At 38.3% G+C, this 24,436-nt stretch overlaps 1 protein-coding gene across 3 annotated transcripts in view; it reads right to left on the bottom strand.

Moving 5' to 3' along the window:
• Positions 1 to 24,436, bottom strand: part of dnah7 (dynein, axonemal, heavy chain 7) — a 496,694-nt gene that overhangs the window by 189,454 nt on the left and 282,804 nt on the right. For all 3 annotated transcript variants that reach the window (XM_051930473.1, XM_051930475.1, XM_051930474.1), the window contains exons 37-42: positions 17,377 to 17,545; positions 17,095 to 17,221; positions 8,611 to 8,830; positions 5,786 to 6,658; positions 2,438 to 2,667; positions 2 to 332 (exon numbers count right to left, since the gene is read on the bottom strand). In XM_051930473.1, coding sequence (XP_051786433.1) covers positions 2 to 332; positions 2,438 to 2,667; positions 5,786 to 6,658; positions 8,611 to 8,830; positions 17,095 to 17,221; positions 17,377 to 17,545 — 1,950 coding nt within the window. The remainder of the gene's footprint in view (position 1; positions 333 to 2,437; positions 2,668 to 5,785; positions 6,659 to 8,610; positions 8,831 to 17,094; positions 17,222 to 17,376; positions 17,546 to 24,436) is intronic.

Here is a 24,436-nt window from a genome sequence, read left to right as displayed (position 1 = left end):
CCTGTGTTGTAAGTGTGTCCAGTGCAGCCAGTGCAGACTCTAATATGGGCAGAGCATGAGCAAGGTCAGCATCACACTCATCTTTAATGGCCTTGGCTGCCATGGCTTGCTCATTTGCCACAGCCTCATCGGCTTTAACTACCTTCTCTGTCTTTGCAACCTCAATGGATTCTTTTTCAATCACAATCATCATTTCATCCACCTCCTTGCTGGCCACTTTTAGCTGGGGCTGCAGTGCCTCTAGCTGTGTTTGCATTGTTGCCACTTGAGAAGCTGCAGATTCCAGTTTCTCTAGACCCACTTCATAACGTCGCTTCATTTTCATTACCTCTCTGCAATGGAACATACAAAAATAGTAATTAAACAGCAGCAATCCATGCAATATGTAGAGGAGTGTAAAAAAACTGGTAATATGTAGCATGGTTACTATTTTGCACATTGTCTTTATCAAATATGTTTGAGCCACACATTTTTAATCTTATTTTAAAATGTTTAATCTGACAGGGAGGTTAATGTCTAACAATATCTACCATTAAAATTCATGGAACATAATAAGTCAGTTGTTGCTTGGGCACATTTATGACCCTACTAGATCAGATAAAAACCTTTGCGAAGTGCTGGACAGGGGGATCGAAGGCTTTGTAACAATCTGGTTGTAACTGACTGGCTAGCTAAACTGTAGGAATACAAATGGCTGAGATGAAAGGATATGAACAGGCGGCAGCTGGACTGGACTGGTGGCTGAAGCTGCCTGAGCTGAGTCATGGGGAACTACACACTCCCACTTGTGCAAGGGGCATGTCAATAACTATTAGATTTAGATAAATGCGCCCTGCTGGTCTCTCTCTGCCATTTTCATACTGAGACCATGCTATTTTACTCTCCATTCAAAGGTCACGTAGTAGCAAGGACCAAGGGCCAATTAACATATTAAGACAAACGGCCACCTAGATGACTATTAACTGGATGTTTTTTCTTTTTTTTTTTTTTTTTAACCAAAACTCACTGCATGCATGAATAATTGCGCAGCTTTCTCTTCTGCCTGTTCTGGTATTATCTTTCTATTATAATAAAAAAATCCTGGGACGAGACAAGACTTTTTAGCCTGGGACGAGACGTGACTTTTTCAGAGAGATACTTTCATATCCCGCGAGACAAGACTTTGTGCCAAGAGATTTAACCACACCCGGGGCCAGAAATAAAAGACAAAGAATAGATGACAAAGTAGAACGTCGTAAAGAATTCAAAAACTTTGCCGTGATACTCATGCAGAGCAGGTTAGAGATAATGAAAGTACTAAAATTTGAATGTCTCAAAAAAAAAATGATAGTAAAGATCGCATTAGCTCAAACAAACAGAAATTATTACTCTGTGAAATAACGGAACAGCCAAAAAGAGATTGAATATATTGTTCAGATTTAAACTTTAAGTCGGAGACTTGTAGATCATTTAATTTGTGTTGCCATTAGGGAAAAGCAGTGTTTCTTCCCAATGAAAAGGCATATCCACGAGAATTAAAAGATTTGTTGTTTGGTGAAAGTGAAATCCACATACGCGAACAAAAGTAACGCGAAGTGGCTGGTGCGTAGCGCAGGCCGGGGGTTTGGCGAATGAAGCGAGTATTAATTATATTTTATTGCCTGGGGTTACAGATGTAAAAGAAAGGTTTTTTTAAGTGTTGAACTACAGTAGCAGTATAGTAAGAGTATCGGATTTGGGGCATTCTGTTATGATCTACATAATAAAGAGTCTAAAATGAAAATAGGGTAACCTTAGGGCCCTACCATGATAAAACACAATTGAAGTACAGATATAAATCTATTCTTTCTTTATAATAAGCAATACAGACAACACTAAATAAATTATAACAGTGTTTAGCTAAAAGTTAGGGGAAACAATAACGGACTGAATACACCCTGCAGTCAGAATTCAGTTATTTTTTTCTTTTAATAAATACAGGGGTATACACTAATTTTGGGTTTTACTTCTCAAAGTGGGTAGCAGAGGAGGGGGAAGAATTTTGCATTTATTGGGGACAGCCAGACACCATCTCATTTTCAGCCAGTCAATTTGTAAAAGCTCATTAAGCAGTGGGAATTTCCACTGGTAGCATTATAACTGTTGAGCAGGGATACAGTAGGTTAGAGCATTCAAGACACTTTACAACCGCTTTCATCCTAGCTGTCCAAGACTTTTAATGAACAAGTGTCATATTTCTAAGTAAAAAATAAACTTGCCTTAAGAAAAATATTACTGAACATGAAAAAGAGCTGATCATTTCTGTAACATTTTTTAACTTTACCATTTGAAGCGAAGTTGACGTGTTCAAAGATACTCCCTGTATTAACGTGAATTTTACAAATATGCAAACACAAACATTGATAAGGATCACATCAAAAGTGCAGCTTGCTTATTTTTCAAACAGCACAATTCTTACGTCCTTTTCCTTTCAAGGAGAGTTTTGAAGGTTGAGATGAGCTCTAGGTAAGAGGTAGGAGTGACATAATTGTGTCGCTGTAGCTCAGCATAGAACCGCTGTGATAACAGGATTGTAGAAGTGTGAAAGCTCTTGCACATTTCAATACAGCCTGTGCGAGTTTCTTCAGACATCTCAATGTCTTCAAGGAACCGGCTTGCTACAGCTTGCAAGGCATCCTCAGGCCATGTCTAAAACCAAAATAAAATATTCACTTCATAAAAGAATACAATCTGCATGGTCAGAATTCATGATTACAAAGAGATCATAAACATAGTACATTGGTTAAATAATCTATTATGTTATTGTGTAATGTATATTACACTATAAACATCTACCCATTTTTAAACCCACTTATTCCAGCTCAAGATAATAGGACTGCAGCCTTTCCAGCTTCAGACACGAGCCAGAAAACAACTCTGGAAGTGATGGTAGAACATCACAGTCCACATTAATTAACACAGACGCACAAACATATTCATATTCTGGGACAGAAGCTTTGGCTTCTTTGGTGTTATTCTTGGTAAAAAAGTTTTCTGTGAGGGTACTCCCTTCTATTTACAACAATAAAAATGTACTGAGACTATTCCAGCCACTTCTATACTCACTATTTCCTGACTGGAGTTTGAGGCTGCCAGAGTCTATTGGTGCAACGTGGGAAAGAATGGCAGCTTATAACATTTCCCATCAAAATAATTTAAAGCAGCTTTTAAAGTGGGAGCAGCAAAGTAAACTTGCAAAAAAAGTTTCCTTGCAGTTTGTTTGTATATTTTTTGATATTAATGCTTTAATAGAGATCAGGTTTACCCTTACTACATGCGGAGACCTACTATTATAGCACATTGGATCAAACCCTGACCCTTTCACTCAGCAGATCTGACACAAAAGTGACCTTACCAATATTTAACTCCCAAAGTTCATTTCTGCTCCTGCCAAAGATGTTAAGATAAAATACATTTTTTTTTTTTCAAATTTCATAATAATATTTTGAAATAGAAAAACATGTAGAAAATAGCACCTAGAATTTCTATAAAGCGCAGCTAAAAAAACCATTTGAAATCCATAAAAAATCATCATGTACAGCAAAATTAATCTGATAATTAAAAATTAAAATTCTTTTTAACATCCTGGGCATTAACACTGAGCCTTTCATGGTCTTAAAATTCTTTGTAAAAATGATTAGCTGTTATCATCCAATGCACAGCATTAAGCCCTGTCATGTATGGATGGCAGAGGACTACCCGATAAGCTCTGCCAAGGTGTGCAGTACCACTCCCAGGCAAGAGGGGGTGGTGTCACTAATAGTCTCTCCTCTCCTTTTTTCCACAGCCCAGAAAATATGCTCAGTGAGAGCAACCAAGCCCAGCAGTAAGGTCAAACTTAAGTCCCAACCCTTCCGGTCCTGGGGACATAAAAAGCAGAACCCCGGGAAGGTGCCATCATTCTTGAAAGGACCACAAAAAAAAGAGGAGCTCAGACAAGTGTTACTTGATTTTGCTTGAAATGTGTTGCATTTTCAGTTGTTTTGATCCTGAGATGTTTTACTTTCAGAACTACTCCTGTTATTGTTTTCCCTTTTGAGTTTAGGAGTAAATGGGTTTATTGGGGTACCCCAAATTTTCACACTGTTTTGCTTGTCTTGTTGATGCCTGAATAGCATTTGGGACACTATTCTACTGCCAACTAGTAGATAAAATAATATCATACTGCAAAAAAATCATGGCTATTTATTTCTATGTCTTTTGCTGCTCTATGGCAACTTATCAGTATTCAGAAGTGGGACACAGTCTTCATCCAAAACACACAATGGCGCATAAGGAAAATACTGTAAAAGTAGTTTTAGAACAAGGTGCAACTGAAGCAATAGTTTTAATCAAGCAATATTGATGACAATGTGAATTGGTCATCAGACATTTACATGGAAGATGAAATTGATGCATATGGCACTCTATGACTGAAACTGCTGAGGCATGCGCCTTGTAATTTCAGTCCCAGAAAAGTTTACTGTGATGCAAGTAGGTGTATGGCAAAAAGGAAAACTGTTTGCAATCTAAGGGAAAGACAAGAATGATGCTAGCCTCCAAAGCACTGCTCTCAATGCAGCAACTGTCAATGTTAGTGTCAAGGTAAACGTGGAAGTCACTAAGCTTTACTCTGTGGTACTCTATGAGATAATGCAATAGCCACATTGATCATGATGATCAGATACTTACAGTACATACTTCCCTCTCATGTTCAAGCAACAGAAAAAATATTATAAGAAAAGTGCACAAAGAAACACACTTCTGCTGTCCTGATTAAAACTCTGTTAGGCTGTGTAATAGTGACTGTTTGAAACATAACACACTAAGGACATGTACTATATCTGCTTCAGTGACACTTGACATACTACTGTATTTAAGTTGACATCTTGGAATGAACATGTTTCTGTTACACATAATAATATTTACTTATTGTTATAAAATATGTACATTTTATTTTGTTTTTCTGGGTGTAAGCATGATGCTAAGGAGGTAAAAAGGCCAACTGTAAACAAACTTAAAAGCAAGAAGAAAAAATAATATTTCATAATACTATAAAATGAAATGCTCTATAAAAAATAACATTTAAAATCTTTATCATGTAAGGAGACATGCTTGTAAATTGAGTTAAAATGAAGAGGTATTCACTGTATTTAAACTTTGTAACAAGATTAATAATGTTGGAAACAGCCATTATAGTGGAAGCTTTCATGCAACAATGGTACAGTGAAATACTTCTTCTTATTATTAAATTATTATTATTATTATTATTATTATTATTATTATTATTATTATTAAATAGTCCTCACTTCTTCAGTGGCTCAGGTTTGATTCATATTTGTATGTTTTCTCTGTGTCTATGTTGGTTTTCTTAAGGCAGTCTGGTTTCCTCCTACATCTAAATTATTCTATTTCTAGCTGGAGCACATATATCACATTTGTGTTAGGTTCAAATTTTTCTTGTAGTACTGCCAGAATAGACACCAGATACTGTACATGTGACATTGTAATGGACCAAATAGGTTAAAAGGATGGATGCATCAGTGGACTTTATTTCAATGCAAATGTTTATATCATGCATCGTTTGAGCTTAAAATTAGTTTCACACTGATAGCATTGTGTTATGCTGTTATGTTGAACACTGTTAAATGCAAACATACTGGACAAAACATGTGTAAAGCTATTAAATATGGGTTCAATATATTATAAGTCATCCAATAATTGGAAAAATTTTAGGATAATGAAAGGAATTTAGATTTTTGCATAAAAAACTCAATAATTGTTTTACCTGGAACCAGTCGATCGTGCAGCAGTTGACAAGTGCTGGAAATCGACGCAGACGACCTCGGAAAGTGTCTCCAATGGGACTCATAGCCAACACCACATGCAGCTGACTGCGGCAACGCTCTATAAACATGTTGAAAAGTGCTAAAGGACTGCCGTCTGTTTGTTTTTCACGATCTCTCTGGCGATCAAGTACCCTCATCCGCTCACAAATTTCTTGTTTCTCATCTATGGCAAACAGGTTTGGCACTTCTCCTGTGTTCAAGAGATTGCTGACATCCTCCAGGAAAGATTCCTGCTTAATCTGTGTGTCCGTGAAGAGGAAGATCCCTTGGGTTTCCCCCTCTGTAGATTTACGCAGAATATGTTTCAAGTCCTCCCTCCACTCTGATTGTCCATAGCTTTTTGAAATTTCTACTTGAAACAGTTCAGAGTCAGCCATATGAGCTGCTAAACGGGTTAAAGATTGGCGTCCGCTTCCACCTACACCTACCAACAAAGCATGACCACGTGGCTGCTTGAGTACCCGGGAGATCCTGCACACGTGTTCTATGGCAAAGCGAAAGAGAACAAGGTTCATGGGTTTCTTACTGATATTGTTAAATTCTTCAAGGTGGGTTTCTACCACTTGCCGCAGTTGATCCAGATTGCTAACTTCACGATAATTGCGGTCTTCTCCTTTAGGATCACTGAAATCGCAAAACATAAGGCTCCGAAGGTCATCCTCTGTTACTGTTCCATCTTTGTCAAAATCTAAAGTCTGAAAGAGCTGATGAAAGTTCTCATGCATGTGGGTCTTTACAACATCTTGCAGGTACCCTACCAGCCAAGCACGATCTGTGTTATCCACCAGGCGATCATAATATACACGTAAAACCTGTGGAAAGAAAGGCAATATTATATTCAAAGTAGAAATGCACTTGAAAGATATACAATATATATATAAAATCCTGGTACATACCCATATACCAAATGCTTAGTTGAGATGGTGACATCTTTTCTACCAAGAACAGACTCACAAAGAAACTTTGAGGAAATTTCCATATAGCCTCACTAAGTAGGACCCTGAATTACTGTTTATGAATTATCTACTAAACCAATGGGGGAGATCATAAGAAGTCAGAGAAGACATGCACTGATCAACACCAGCCACTGTATAATATACAAAAGCATTTTGTCATTCCTTGAGGCTTTTATCATCTTGTAGGATACTATAAGTCATAAACTTGTATGAAAAAGTTCTTAGTTAGGTCTGGTCAGGTCAGGTCAGGTAGGTGACCATGCATTGGTACAGTGTGTTGCCACACCCATCACACAACAAATCAGCTAGGGATCCTGGTTGGCAACCCCTCAGGCAGACACACAGTCCCTCTGGAAATTACCCTCTGTCTCTCAAAGGCAGTTGTTATGTGCCTATTGGCCTGGTCCAGCCATATGGGTCTTCAACAATGAGGATCCTGTGAGCCAGATCACCATCAGGGAATTGCGCCACATTGTCATAGTGCCATAACTGATGCTCCCTCACAATGCAGGAAATAAGCCTCATTCGTGATTCCATGAGCAACTGCTCATTCGACACAAAGTCAAACCAGCAGTACCCAAGGATTCTCCGAAGAGATACAGTACCAAAGGAGTCCAGTCTTTGTCTCATGTCATTGGATAGCATCCATGTCTCGCAACCACATAGCAAAACAGTAAACACCAGGACTCTAAAGATTTGGACCTTCCTCCTTTTGCAAAGATATCGGGAGCTCCACACATCCCTTTCCAGTGACCTCTTGAACCCCCATGCTCTCCCAATTCATCTACTGACGTCATAGGACGAGTCACTAGAGACATGAATGTCGCTGCCGAGGTAAGTAAATGTCTCAATAAGGATGACACTATCTCCACAAACAGACACACTGCTGATTAGTGTCCCCAAGAAGTCATTAATGGCCTGGATCTTGGTTTTTATCCAGGATGCTCGCAAGCCCAGATACTCAGACTCCTCGCGCAATCTCTCGAGAGCACCAATCAGAGCCTCCACTGACTCCACGAAGGTCACAGCATCGCTGGCAAAGTCAAGGTCAGTGTATCTTTCTTTACAAACAGAACTGAACAGAGTAGGAGCAAGAAAACTCCCCTGACGAACAAACCCCAGAATCAAATGGGAAAAATGCAGAGGTTCTGCCTCCACTCTGCACAGCACTCACAGTGCCAGTATATTGGCCAGCCATGATATTTAGCAACTTTGGGGGGATCCCGCAAAGTCTCAGGATGTCCCACAGGGCAGCTTTATCAACTGAGTTGAGCGTTTTTGAAAATCGACAAACACTGAAAAAAAACTCTGCCGATATTTGCATTTGCGCTACATGAGAACCCTCAGTGCCAGGATACAGTCGATAGTAGACTTCTTAGCTGTAAAACCAGACTGCTCCAGTCAGTGGTAGGTGAGCAAGTGATCATGCATTGTATTGAGGATGACCCAAGCAAGGAACTTACCCGGCACAGAGAATATCTCCTTGACTTCCTTCTCCCTCACCTTTAGGATTGTGGGAGAAACACCTAAACAGACAAAATTATACACACTCCACATGGACAAAATCCTGATGTCGGATTTCAATCCAGGACACCATTTTAGTGAGCCATAGGCCCTAACTACTGGAATACATATGAACAGTAAATTGTTTATTTTAACAAAAATCAATCTAATTATTTTGTTTACTGATCAAATCTTACACTCTGCAAGAACAACTGAAAAGTGTTTTCAGGTGGCATTTGCTTACCTCTTAACTAGACTAATAATCTGAATATTTCAAAATATACTGTTATACTAAATAAATATACCTCATGAACCCAAAGGCGTTTGATGACAGCTGGTGAATCTGCAGTCTCTGGTCTAGACAGGCAGGTACCCTGAATGACACGTGAAAAGTCTCTCAGATTGAAGAGGTAATGTGATTTTGTTGGAGTGGGAAGCAAATTTTTGTTGGCTTCTTTGTATACAGCCATGGTGCTGTGGATCACCTGAGGTGTCAGCACAGAAAATTCCAATGGAAAATTAAACCTAGAAATATGGAAAATAAATAGTCTGAAATTGCAGTAAAATGACAAAATGAACATACAGTAAGAATTGTGTGTGTTCATTTAGGGTAATATGAAAAATATACTTTAAATGTGGTTATATTCAAAAGATTTTATGCAAAAATGTTTTAATGCTTTGAAATGTTTATTAGTATATACAGTGGAAACAGTAATTGTCAGGAATATTTTACACAAATAAAAAGAAAAAAAAGTGTCAAAATCATAATACTTACAGCTTTCCATAAAATGCAACATCAGTTTCAAAAAATAAAATAACCATTTACCTCGGGGACAGTCATAAAAAGACACTAGTACTTTCATTTAAAAAAAAAGATAGAGAGTGCATAAGCTGTTTCATTCTTAAAGCGATACTCCATCCAAAAATTTTATATGATACTTATCCCATGTACTTTGGAATGGTGTCAGAGACAAATGTTTAATTTGTCAAGGAGAAAGGACATAATGCATTTTGAAAGAATGGGACCCAAATTCTGACCAGTGCTATCCAGACCTTTTCTCAGTACATGTAAATTTCATGTATTTTTTGACAAATTACTATTAAGTAAATAAATCTGGAAAAATAAAGAAGTCAAGAAATAGGAAGCCTCTTCACATGCCTCTTCTTTAATTTTATAATTTTATATAAAATAATATTATAGCAAAAATGCATTCGTTTTGCATGTTCTGAGCATTTACTTGATTTGTAAATTAAGTAACATGAGCAATGTGAGATTTTTTTCATTGACATTTTACATTGTTTGCTATTATTCAGTGTTGGTCACCATTGGGTCAGGTTCTATCAGAAACTTTACTATGTCCTTTCTCCACAAAAATGTGATAATAATTTTTTTTCCCGCCAATACCACAAACTACACAGGGTAAGTAACATATAAAAAATATCATTTTTGGGTCAAGTGTTCCATTAATATTAAGGGATCTTGAAATTTTTCTACAGTAACATACCCTTATAAAAGTTATTCAGTAAATACAGCTGTATTATTGAATGTGTGCTTCCAATGTGCCAACACACATGTCTAGGAATAAACACTTCTCTTCAACAATCACCAGAAGTATAGATGGCCATTCTTTACAGTTAACGTAAATGCAATAACCTTAAGTTGGGAGAAAAACAAGTATATGTTTTCTATCGAGCGTGCAGTACACCTGGGACACAGGGTGTACCAGAGAATTGTGGTGCACAATCTCTTTTGCTTCTGGATTGTTAGGTAGCTTGCTTCTCTCCTGAATGACCATGCACACAGTGTAAACACAATAGTTTGTCTAACTAACCCCAAATGTCCCTCTCCTTTTGCCTGTCTGTATGTGGTGCCAGTGACCAATTTGTACAAGCTATGGCAAGTCACCTTTGGGTTAGAATTGTAGTCAGTGGCTCTGTCTAGTTGCCCGGCAAATGGTCCTATAAAACTACATAGCATTTTCGGTGTCAATCTTGATATTTTAAAGTGTTTCAGTCAGAGGCCTTAATTGAAACGGTTCTCAAGTACCATCTGCCACACTTTTTCTGTCATGCAGTCTTTTCCATACAATTCACTTAGGGAACATTAAGGGGAGTTTCCTACAGATGTACAATGTAAGCAATTGCTTCATTTTAGCACCATCATTTTTAGATGTAATTAAGTATGGTGTATAGCTGAGACATGAGAAATAAGAATAACAGAAATATAATTATTAATTAGTTGCATGTATATCCTTTCTATTTAGTTTTGTCACACTTATAGGATATAGAAAAGTCAGGGATGCCAAAGATACTCATTTTGTGAAATTCAGGATGGAAACACATCGAAAAACCTTTTTGTCCAATAAAGCAAAAAAAGAATTTTTTTCAGGAAATTACTGTATTATGTAAATTATGTTTATTATCCTAAAAGACAGTTTGATGTAAACAAGCTGCCAAGAGCAAAATTTGCAGAGTTATTTAAATCATTTTCATTTTATCACTTGAAAATGTGCATTCAGTTGATGGAAACAGAGAAATTATTAATCATACTTTCATAAGTAAATATTTTCACTCAATATATCTCCTGAACTTCAATTCTTCCAACCAGCTGCAAAGCTTGCCAATTAACTTAAAACGTACATCTTTTCAGACGTGGGAGTAAAAACAGAGTGCCCATACACAAATACAAATAAATAAAAGTAGAACTTGTAGACTCAAGACAGTAACCAGGTTCGGAAACAAACCTAAAATCCTGCAGCTCTAAGGCACCACCTACTCTCAAAATTCCAATACAGTAACTTTAGAGCTTTATACATTTAGTTATGCCAGTAACAAAAACCCAAAGTGGCTCAGCTGGTACATGGCATGGATGCTAGCTGCATGCCATTCTATCTCCAGCTGGCCCCTTCAATTAATCTGCTGACAAAAAGAGAGAGCAAGAGAGCAACTGCTTATTCACAATAGATCAGGGGCCTCATGTATAAATGGTGCATACACACAAAAATGTTGCGTACTCCCGTTTCCATTCTCGAATCATGATGTATAAAACCTAAACTTGGCATAAAGCCACGCACATTTTCACACTAGCTAAATGCTTGGCGTATGCAAGTTCTCCGCTTGGTTCTGCAAACGGGTGGCACCCAGCGTCAAAGCAGTGCTTTTGTTCCAGTGTGGTTTCCCTTTCTTTTTTAGATGTATATCCCTGACGCGGCTTTATAAATACACTGAAATTAACCGCATATTGTTTATTAGTTTAAGGCATCCGATTGTAATTAACCTGTAACAATATAATGGTCCACAGAATGGCCAAACTATTCCAAATACCATAGCTGCTTTAGCATTGTTCCTCTTAATGCACCACTCAGACTATTTATCCCACTGTATCTGAGTGTGGAATCACAGATCTACAGTAGCTGATCGGAAAGACAGTAATTGGTATACAGCATCAAGCACTTGCTGCCTCAGCCATGCGCACTGTCTATTGAACTGCTTTCATACGGCAAACGCTTCAGAGCCTTTCCTGTAGGGACATGACGGTTCAGAAACAGTTTCATTCCGAAAACTATTAACACACTCAATCTGTCCATCAAGTGCTCCTTGTAGAACTGTTTGTACTTATTAGTACAATCACCTCACTGTATACTTGCGATACAGTTATAACATTGCACAACCTGAGCCACTTTATAAAGTGCAGATTTACAAATGATGACGATACCATTTTTAAGATAAAATGCAGCAAAATATGTTTATTACATTATACAGATAAAATGTTAACATTATTTAAATAATCTATATTGTTAATAATTAAACATTTGAGGACATGGTGTCGCAGTGCTAGCGACGAGCTGGTGCCCATTCAGGGATTGTTCCTGCCTCGCTCTTTATTCTTGCTGGGGCTGGCGCGACACTGGATGGACAGGTGGATGGAATAATTAAACATATACTACGAAGATATTTCAATGTTCCTTAAGTTTTGAAGAATCAGCGTTCTAAGAGCTGATTGTGTGGCGATTGGTTACTTGGAGAAAGAAAAGGAAGGACAGGAATTGGAGGTTAGTACATTTGAAACAGACAGTACTGCTGCAATAAATTATTTCATCGAAAGTTGCGCATGGTGCAGCAAGCATCTTGCGGGGGGGCTGGAACAATCTCTGAACAGGGTGCCGGCTCGTCACTGTCACTGCGCCACTGTGCTCCCATGTTTAATAACATACTTTAACTCCTATCATCATGAAAATGATATCAAGTATACATCTCAGTATTTTAATTATTCAGAGAGCTGTAATATCACGAATGTAATGGATTCTGTGTCCTATCGGAGGAAGAGAAAGCCCATTTGAGAAGCATGTAATGATTCACACACATAGAGCACATAGAAGAACACATGCAAAACAAAGCAAAACATTTAACGTGCTACTTTAGTTATGATGGTATTTGAGAAACTAGTAAATTAAACAATTTAAAGATGAAATTTATGATGTTCTACTTTAACGACAAAATAAACTACATGATTAAATTGGAAATTTCGAGATTAAAGTTGACATTTCCAACTTTTTTCTATGTCCCTATTTTTTTTTCTTTTCTCTGTACCCTAATAAGCTTTCATATGACACTCAGACAGTGGGCTAAGACTCGCTTTTTCATGGCGTTTTTGGTATCTGACAACTTCTTTTTTATTTCGGGCACTGTGCGACTTTGTGAACTTTAGCTTTCGAGTTTCTTCGACACTCCATGTCACTCGATCAACTTCCTTTTGTTGTTTATACCACTGTTTAAACCAACAAATAGTATGTTTTTCCTTGCCTCCACTTGGTATTCACTGAAATTCTTCTATTTTCCCCCGTGCTTTTGCCATTGCCTTTTCACAGAACACTGAGCTTAAGGGCTATATATATTGATTTGCATATTCAAAGAGGCATAATTCTGGGAGGAGTTGGGGTGGGGCAGCAGGTGCGTGCACGTGCGTTACTTTTCACGCTGACCGGGATTTAGAAGAACATGGAAGTTGGCAAACACACAGATTTATGCATCTGGATTTTTTTGTGCGTACGATCATTTCTGCTTTTGTCTGTACGCCATGTTTTAGTGTGAATTCTACACATGGCGTTATGCATGAGGCCCCAGGAGATTTGTGTGGCTTTGAGAAACCAAAGTAAGAGAAACAAAATTAAACAGAAAACAAAAAAAAAACTTTTTAGAAATGCTTGTATAAAAAACCAGATAGCAAAATAGTGAATGGAGTCTAAACATAAGTTAGAATTCAAAACGTACCTTATTCTGTTAATGAGCTGCCAAAAACATCCACACTCGAAAATTCACTTTACTATGAAGGTATGCCATAACAAAAATCTAAACTGGAAAATGTACTTTGCTATATGACGTGAGTGTGAGCTGTCAATACAATAATCAAAAACTGAAATGAGAACTACTGTGAAGAAAAATTCAAAGGGCTCATGCTGTTCTATCCAAAATCTCAGACCAAAAGATGGACCACTGTGCTGGGTTTTATAATGAAGAATGTTGCGTAGTGCCTCTTCTCAGACTTAGTGCCAATTATAATATCTAACTAAGTTGTTCCTAATAGTTGTAGACTTTAATTTTTGTATCGATAATCAGTGTGAAACAAAAGCAAACAAATTCATGAATCTCCTGCACACTTTTCATCTGAGCCAGCACATTAGTCAGCCAACACTGGTGGACATAAGTTGGATTTAGTGATTACTAAAGGATTAAAAGTGGATGTTAGGCAGATCGTGGATATTGATTTATCAGACCATCTCCTCTTACTATTTAATATAGAAATACCGATAGATAAAATTAATGAGAAGTGTATTGTTAAAAAGCGCTTCTTTGATTCATCTGCAGTTTCAAAGTTTACTAACATTTTAAGCAACCAGTCTGTTTGTAGTGCTTACTACAATAGTGATAATAATATAAATAGTAAGGTGGAATATTTTAATAGTAAAGTGAGAGCTGCCACTGACATAGTCGCTCCTGAAAAACAGTTAAAAAAATCCTCCAGCAGTGTTACACCATGGAAGACCCTAAGAGTGTGTGATTTAAAGAAAACATGCCGGAGAGCTGAGCGTAAATGGAGAAGAACAAAATTGAAACATTAAAATAACAGAATACAACAACATAGTCCATCTTGAGTGGCGGTGCTACTTCTCTAAAATTATAAATAACAATGCTAGTAATCCAAGAGTTTTATTCTCTACTGTTGATCGTTTGTTAAACCCAGGTCACTCAATGGAATGCCTCCAAAAATCTCCTAGTGTAACTTGTAAGGCTTTTGCTATATTTTTTAATCGCAAAATTAATGACATTAGAAATAATATAGTACATCCCCCCAATACTGATCCTATTAAATCCAGGTATTTCATTTTAAGCTAATTAAATTCTTTCACCAGCATATATTTACCCAATCTATTTAGAATAATTTCTCAACTGAGAACCTCCACCTGCATCCTTGACCAAATACCAAAAAGTTTTTTCAAAGAAGTATCCGACATGCTAATTGATAGTGTGATTGACATTATAAATTCATCATTAGATACGAGGGTCTTCCTAGACTGTCTTAAGACTGCTGTTGTTAAAAACCTGCTCAAGAAAAATAATCTCGAATCCTTTGTTTTTGACAATTTTAGACCTATTTCTAACCTATCTTTCTCAAGTTAAATCCTAGAAAAGGCAGTCATTACACAGCTAAATGATCAAGTGATTAAACATGCTATTCTTGACAAGTTTCAGTCAGGTTTTAGAACAAATCACAGTACAGAAACTGCACTTGTTAAAGTAGTAAATGACTAGTGGCCGTTTATCTGTCCTCATCCTCTTAGATCTGAGTGCAGCATTTGATACTATTGATCACAATATTCTTATAAATTGCCTTAGTCAGTGGGTGGGCCTCTCAGGCAATGTCTTAAATTGGTTTGAGTTGTACTTAACAGGTAGAAAATTCTTCATTAGTTGTGGTAATTATACTTCGGAGACGCATGATATTCTATATTGTGTTCCACAAGGATCTATCCTGGGTCCACTGCTCTTTTCGATTTACATGCTTCCATTAGGTCATATTATATCAAGGCATAACGTGAGCTACCACAACTATGCTAATGACACACAACTGTATTTATCAATAGTGCCTGATGACCCTGACTCTCTTGGTTCACTGACCCAATGTCGTACTTGTGTTTCTGAATGGATGAGAATTAATTTTCTCAAACTAAATAAGGAGAAAACAGAAATCTTAGTAATCTGCAAAAATGGATATAGTGAGGGTATTAGAAATTAACTGGATCCATTAGGCTTAAAAATCAAGACAGAGGTGAAGAATTTAGGGGTAATTGTTAACTCTGACCTGAATTTTAAATCACATATTAAAGAGATTGCCACGGCAGCATTGTTTCACTTAAGAAATATAGTAAAAGTTAGATCCCTTATAACTTTGCAAGATGCTGAAAAGTTAGTTCACTCTTTTGCTTTTAGTTGACTAGATTACTGTAATGCACTCCTTTCAGGACTACCCAAAAAAGACATCAATCGATTGTACCAAGAGCAGAATGCAGCTGCCAGAATCTTAACTAGGAAAAGAAAATCCAAGCACATCTCTCCAGTTTTGATGCCACTGCATTGGTTACCCATGCCATTTAGAATTGACTTTAAAATGCTGCATCTGGTTTACAAAGCCTTAAATAATCTCGCTCCATCCTATATCTCGGAATGCCTTTCACCTTACAACCCAAATCGTAACCTTAGATCTTCAAATGAGTGTCTGCTTATAATTTCAAGAGCTAAACTTAAAAGAAGTGATGAGGCAGTCTTTTGCTGTTATGCACCTAAAATCTGAAATAGCTTACTGATAGAAATTTGCCAGGCTAATATGGTGGAGCACTTTAAAAAACTGCTAAAACCACATTATTTTAACATTACTTTCTTATAGCTTCATTTTAGTGTAACTCTGATATTCTGTATATGCATTTAATTTTAACTTCTATCATGACTCCACAATGTATGCTAACCCCTACTTTCTCTGCTGTTCTTTTTCCATTTTTCTATGGTGGTGATCTGCACCGCCACCACCTGATCAAAGCACTGTGCACTCCCTACATTGATGGATTGAAGGCAGTACCCTAGATGTCCACATGACCATCATCATCACATGAAGCCTGATCATTTATGCTAGGAAGAATACCCAGTGGAGGCAGGGTGGACTCGTGGCCTTGGAACCCCTGCAGATTTTGTTTTTTATCTCCAGCCCTCTGGAGTGTTTTTGTTTTTTTTCTGTCTTCCTTTCCATTGGACCTTACTTTATTCTTTGTTACTTAGTATTGCCTACTCTTGTTATTATATTTTTATTTTTTTATAAACTTTTCTTTCTTCATCTTGTAAAGCACTTTGAGGTACATCATTTTTTATAAAAAACATGCTTTATAAATAAATGTTGTTGTTGTTGGCAGCAAGTGCAGAACATTCCAGCAAGTCACTAACAAAATGCTGATGTTCTAAAATTAGTAATGTGAGGCACTTAAAATTAAAAGATCAAAATATTTATATCTATCTCAAACTAAATTATTAACACAAAGAATCTGTGTAGAAAGAAAAAAAAAAACTCTGAAGTATGATAGCAGTAGAAAAAAATGCATTAGAAGCAAAAAAAAAAGCATAATAACTAGCTCAAAACAAATGTATTTCTGTTATGGCTCTTAAAATGTTTTGAAACAATGATGTTAAAGAGATTGATCTTGCAAATACAACAGATTAAAATTTATTAATAATTGTAGCCATACCTTGTGGTAAAATGCCAGTCGAGGATCCGTGAAAAAATGGTGTACATGGAGCTCTCATCAAACTCATTTATGGTAATAGTATTAAAGTGCCGTAGAAAACGTGGAGTGATTGGATTTCTGCCACCACCTAATAATGATAATAACATGTAGTAAATTATAACCTAAATAGTATAAGAGTTGAAGAACTGACAAAAATTCCTATGTGATGCCTATCAAAAATGTTTATGAAGTAAGCTGGTAAAGGCTAAAAACATTCAGAACATTAGAGCGTGATATGCTTACCAGGTGGTCCCATTGCACACATGATCTGAATGTCAATCAGCTTGATCATAGAGCAGTCTTTCATGTCGTACCAGTTCCAGTGATCCAGCCATTGTCGAAGTAACTCTACTGGTGGCTGGGCACCATATACTTCACGGGCTGGCATGTTGACATCATCAACAAATACAACCTTAACAAAGCAAACAGTAATGTTTATTTTTATACACCTTACATGCTAGTACCTGTATCTAGGAAAGATCCAGAAATGTGTGTGAAAGCTAAAAAAAAAAAACACTATTGTTTTTGACAATAAAAATGCATTTTAAATTATTATTTTTTAAATTTTTTATTAGTGACCAAATGTATTAATCTTAAAGATATCTCCATACAATATATTTTTTGTCATTTAGACCACAAGGTAGAAGTTGTTCAGCTGAGTGAACCAGAAGAAAGTTGCAAAATTGTGCTCTAATATAGAAGAACTCACAAAAACAGGCATCTGAATTTATCTAAAAGAATTCCGGGAACATTTCACCTTGATAAAGTGTAGTATTATTTCATACTTATTTACCTTTAAACCTGTTTGATCTTATTACATAAAGTAATTTTTCAAAATGCTGAACCAGAACTTAATAGGAAAAGCATTGGATTACAGCTACAGCAATTCTGGGAACATTTTCAAAAAAAAGTTTTAAATTTCAAATTGATAAAGTACAGTATTATTTTATACTCATTTACTTTTAAACCTGCATTATCTTGTTACATAGAGTAATTTTTAAAATACTGCAACAGACCTTACCAGAAGAAGCACTGGATTACAGCAGCAGCTGGAGTGTTGTGTCAAAATGTACTTTGACTATTTAATACGCTGAACATGTTATGAAAATTCCCTTGCAAGACTTTATTTAAATTGAACCACTGATTTGTATACTGGTTACAAAAATCAAAAAGTGCTGGGTTTAAAAATTGGGCATTCTTCCATGCTCTGCCAATTGGTTGCGACTTTACAGCAAGTCAATATGGTCATCTTATCAGCTGTACACCAGCAGAAAAACAACCACAGACAAAAAGCAGAATTTTGTAGTGGACTGAACAGTTAGCCATTAAAGAATATATTACACAGAATCAAATATTTTTCAGGCTAATCTGGAGAAAATGCATAAAACACACAGAAAACAATCTGTATTTACTACAGTACTAACTTTTGCATCCAGGATCTGTTAATAAAGCTTTATCATACCCAGTTGGATATAGATATGTAGCATTGTTGTTATTTTTATTAAATTACTTCTCTGCAAATGATTAGAAATGTCTTGTTGTGTGCAAAAGCTTCCTAATTTAATGAACAGAATAAGATTTTGATCCTCTAAGTCAATGTTTCTCAACCTTTCTGGTGTTGTGACCTGAATGTGTCTTTGTGACCCAGTGAGAATCATGCTGCGTCTTTCATATAACAATGACATTTAAAAAAGATATTTTATTTTCCATTTAAGTTCAAAGTTTAGTAGGTGGCATCAGAGTTGGCTTTAGAAAAGTTCTTGGGGATGGTGGTCATTTGCAGAGAGACACCCCAGGAAATTATCCTATCTACCTTTCTCTTCAGCCTCTATACAACCAGTTAAATACATTTACAATTAATGTCATCTACAGATATTTTCAAATGACTTCTCCATTTTAGACTGCATCAACAATGGACATGAGAAGAAATATAGAAAGCAAGTGAAGAACTTTGGCACATAGCACAACTGAGCAAGACTAAGGCAAAGGAGTCTGTGGTGGACTTCTGGATCCTATCATGAAGTAAATCTTTTTTTTTTATCAATTTATAAATATGTGTGTGTTTATATACAGTACACACACTCATACGTACACTCATATTTATATTGTTGTTATAGAACATAGAACCTCTGCTAGAATCACCTAAAACATATGAAGATTTGACCATGTGAAACTTTCCTAGTAACTTTATTGTTTGTTTGCTTTAAGTTTGTTTTAACTTTTTTAATTTGTATTTTTTGTCACAGCCAATAGGATGATTAACTGCTCTCTAGCTGTTGTTTCTTACCAATGTCTATAAATGCTTAGGAATGTCTTTGTCTAGAAAGAATAGAACCAGTAAACAAGAATTCACTTGTCACTCTCCAATAGATCTACTGAATTAAAAAAAATGCCTCATGCTTAAACAAACCTCCTATGATGGAAAACAATTTTGGACAGCGTTTTCCCTTGCCCGGACGCGGGTCACTAGGGCCCCACTCTGGAGCCAGGCCTGGAGGTGGGGCTCGATGGTGTAAAAACATAAAAAGATGTAATTGAACAAAATGTATGTGTGTACAGAAAATAGGACAGAATGATGAAACTTGTTTGTGTTTTGCGTACGTGACAAAAAGCATGTATACTTTCTGGAAGTTTTCTTTTGATAATGTGTGTGACAAGAAAATATACCTTTAGGGTAATGACTTTACAAAATTGGAAAAGTACAATGAGTCAGGACGCTATTTTTATTGCTTACGTGGTCAACGATCAGGAGATTAGAAAGGTATAAAAGAACAAGGACATCTGCGCTCGAGGCAGATGAAGCGCGGTGTCCTAGGACTGTGTTTCTCTGACATTTTACCTTTGTCTGGTATGTATCAATAAAAGGTTTTTACTAATTTTAATTTTCTTCTCTGTCTTCAGTCACAAAAAGTGTCCACAGTTTTTGGCGCCCGGACGTGGGGCAAGAGACGGCCGGTCGACTCCTCCAGCGAGACCATTTCAGTGATCCGTCTTACCAGCGGACTGCCGTCAACTTGAGTACTCCGGCAGCAGAGCATGCAGCTCCGGCAAAAGTTAGGACTGCCCTGTCCTGAAACAGTTCTTGCGTGAGGAGTCCCTGGTCTCCTCTTTGCTACATCCACAGTGACTGAACGGATTTCCAGACAGAGCTTGCACACTTCCAGACTGGGGTAAGCACCGGGGGATTTCCGAACATTTTTTTTTATTTTCTAAATAACGGGAGGGCGAGTTTCCTGTTGACCGTCTAGTCATACTCATATCTCAACGGGTTGCTTAAGGTGATGGAGACTTGACCCAAGCAGTTTGACGCATACGAAAGGTCTGACGAAAGGATACTGGCCTCACCCATATCCTAGACTCGGCTGGACGTATTGATGTAGTATTCTGCTGAACCGAATCGGACACGAAGTCACCTGAGCTGGAATCCGGGGATGTGAGCGGACAGGCTAACGGGACGAGTAACGGGGTGGTATGGAAATATAAACCGAAAAGAGCACAGATTGCAGGATTGCTGTTAGGAACGGAATGATATGTAGCGCTATGGAAGATATGTAGCGCTATGGAAAAATAAATAAATCTACATACGGAATAAGCAACAATACCGTGTTCTCCTGGGAGTTGGAAAATTACCGATAGTTAGGTGTCTCCCCTTGGAACTAAAGAAGGGAACAGTAAGGGAATAGTGAGTGGCACACTTAATACCTCGCTGACTCATACGTACACAAGGGATTAGGCGAATCAGTATATAGTTGGAAAATTAAATACAGAACCCGGGAGAGCAAGGGAACATAATGGGAACTTATAACAGTAAGCCTGTTAATCGCCGCACAGGGGGATCAAAATCATTAATGCTGGAAGAATTATTTTCGGAGGATCAACAGACGCCCCGTAAAAATGGGTCTCCTAGAAAATTTATAGAAAAGAAGACAGGTTTAGATTTCAAGAAGGCATGTAAGAAATGGAATAGACAGAGTGGTGGGCGTTGGCCGATAGAGGGGACAGGAGATGTAAGTGAAATACAGGAAACTAGGAAGATCCTGTGTAGGAATAAGCAGGGTTGTTATAATAGTGGACCGTATCGAATGGATATGATCGATAGAAATTTAGAAGCAGTACCCCCTTTATCCTATTATTTTTTTCCCCTCCTCAGAACCAACCTCAGGCACCTCTATTATCCCCTCCTCTATCCCCCATTCCGACTGCCCCCCCCTGCACTACAACTAGCAGAAGTTTCCCCTGATGATTCCCCAGGCACAGATCACTATGACCCCTCAACCCATCGTGATGACCCACCCTGTACTAGACAAACCCCCGTCTCCAAATGCACCAGAAGTCAAACCTCCACTCACAAACCAGCTCCAACTTTTTTCTCTTCTGATCCTTCACCTTCACTTACTTGCCCTTTAATAGAAGTTCCCAATCCCCATTATAACCCTGCCCATCCAGCTGGACCCCAAAATCCCACAACAGTTATGATAAATCGGAATTGGGACATCCAAGAACTAAAAGATGTCGTGAATGCACTTCCAGATCCAAAGGAAGTAGGAGGACTAAAATTTGTTGAACAACTTGATCAGTTAGATAGCATGTATAAGCCTAATGCTGCTGAATGGACCCAGGTACTTCGTCGAAAGCTTGGGACCACATGGGCCACTGTTAGCAGGGGTGTCCGCAATGACGTTCCATGGGTATGGAACCCAGCTTTAACTCGAGGACAGGGGATAGGTGGAGAAGGCGAATTTAACCCACAATGGGAGGCGTTGAGACAAAATATTGCAGAAAAATATAAAAAAAGGAACGGACTGGTCCCTTATTTCTGCTGCAAAACAAAAGAGAGACGAAACGGTTGATGAATGGGCACATAGGATTCAAGACCTTATGGCTAATCACTCGGGCTTGGGAAATGCTGATGACCGCAACCGAGCTGCAGTTCCACCTTTTGTTTCCGGTTTGCGCCTTGATATACAAAACAAGGTCCGCACTTCCTGTATTGAGTGGGAAAGTGCCACGTTTGATGAAGTCAAACGACATGCTGAACATGCCGAAAAACAAACTAAGCTGAAGGAATCGGACTCTCATGCCAAATTATTGGCAGCACAGATGAACTATTATACCAGGAATGCTCCTGACCAAGGTCGAGGATATGGCTTTAGAGGAAAGGGACGAGGACGAGGAAGAGGACGAGGTGGTTTTAGAGCTCCTCCTGTTGACCACACTAAGAATCCTTTTATTCCCTCTCCCTTAAATTCCAATGCTAATTCCTTCTCTTGTTACGCCTGTGGTGAAACTGGACATTTTCGTCGGGAGTGCCCTCACAGACAGCAACAGCCCCCACCTCCCCTTATTCCACCTGTTTTTTCTGACACCCCTGACCAACAATATTGGCCATAGGAAAACGCTGGGACCTCCAGCCACTCTTTTCAACTACCTTTGCTCACCCATAATTCTGAGACTGATCCTTTACTGACATTGTTCGTTGATGGCACTGAGACTATTTTCTTAATCGACACTGGTGCCACTCGCTCGCTGGCAAAGGTCCCTGCTTCGAACGAAACTGTTACTGTGCTTACTGCTTCTGGACAACCTCACCTTCTTCAAGTATCAAAACCTCTTCAAGTCCAGTCACGTCCTGGCGGACATACCTTGTTCAACCCCAAAAGTTGTTGTGTCAAATTACCCCTTACCCCAAACCCTCTTTTGCAGCATGAGATATTTCCCTACACACCATTCTCCTCAAAGCCCTACACTCTTTTTCCCCTTGTCTTTTTCCCAATTTACAGGCCCCTGACATTTTACACTGTACTGCCCAATACTTCCCTATAGAAGCAGACACCCCCTGGCTAGAATCTTTCCTTACTTCTGGTACTTGCCCCGAAACCCTTCACATCTACTGTGTTTTTATTTCATCCACAAAGGCAGCTGCTTCTGTTCATCTTACATGCTCACAGCACATATATTATCTTGGCAGCATAGTGCCTCATATTTCCTTAGCTAAATCACACACTGTTAAATGGGGGGAAATAGGACCATGGGTGGAAAGATGCCTTGAAAGAACAGACTGGTTACAAGTTACTCCAGGTATTTTTGATACTCCTGACCATTTAATAACTAAAGTAGTGTTTCAAAGGATAGCCCATTGTGAGCCTCTGGTGATCCACCCGAAATCCTCCTTCCGCCCGCACCATGCCCAATATCCTTTGTCTCCCGAAGCAGAGGCTGGCATCTCCGCCGTACATCCCGATCTCGTCAAACGCGGTACCGCCGTTGGACATGGACCGTCATGCCTCAGGGATACAGAGAAGCCCCTTGTGTTTATGGTTAAGCTCTTGCCCAAAATTTAGACGGCTTTTGGCCGGAAATAGGTAGTACATTGATACAGTATGTAGATGGAAATAATATGTAGCGCTACGGAAGAAAATTGTACAATAGATACTCAGAAATTGTTGCTGTTTCTGGGGGAAAATGGCCATAAAGTTTCTAAAGTTAAGCTGCAGCTAATCAAAACAACTGTAAAATATCTAGGTCATGACATTACGTATGGAACAAGAGCTCTCTCTAGCGATCGCATTACAGCCATCCAAAATCTTCCTAGACCGGTCACAAAACAACAGGTTATGTCTGTTTTAGGTATTCTGGGCTACTGCAGACAGTGGGTTCTAAATTTTACTGAAAGAGCACAGCCGTTGCAACAATTGGCTAATACTCCTGGCATCCTCCTTTCTGGCCAGGTCCAATGGAATGAACTGGCTGAGAAGGCTCTCTGTAACCTCAAAGCTGCTCTTCTATCTGCGCCCGCGCTAGGTTTGCCTGATCATTCTCGTCCATTCACTTTGTTCGTGGACGAAAAGCAGGGATTTATGAATGCAGTACTGACGCAACAGCAACAACATGGAGATAAACAAAGACCGGTGGCTTATTTTTCTAAAAAACTGGATCCAGTGGCCGCAGCACTTCCTCCGTGTCTTCGTGCTGTGGCTGCAACAACAGAAGCTGTATTAAGCAAGCACGGATGTAGTTCTCATGAGCCCCCTAACAGTTAAAGTGCCTCACGCTGTACATTCTATCCTAGTACAAGCCAAAACTTCACATCTCAACTAGTTACGCAGTGGTCCAAGGGGACCGCCTGCTGGAAGCAAATCGAATTTCATCAAGCTTAAGTGCACAAACAGCTGAACTCGTAGCACTCACTCGAGCATGTCAGCTGTCCGAAGGGAAGATCGTAACAATTTATACAGATTCCAGGTATGCTTTTGGAGTCTGCCATGATCATGGAGCACTATGGAAACTAAGGGGATTTAAGACC

The sequence above is a fragment of the Erpetoichthys calabaricus genome, chromosome 8, assembly GCF_900747795.2.
Source record: "Erpetoichthys calabaricus chromosome 8, fErpCal1.3, whole genome shotgun sequence".
Lineage (NCBI taxonomy): Eukaryota > Metazoa > Chordata > Cladistia > Polypteriformes > Polypteridae > Erpetoichthys > Erpetoichthys calabaricus.
The sequence above is the reverse complement of the archived record's forward strand: the minus strand, read 5'-3'. Positions and strand labels throughout refer to the sequence as shown.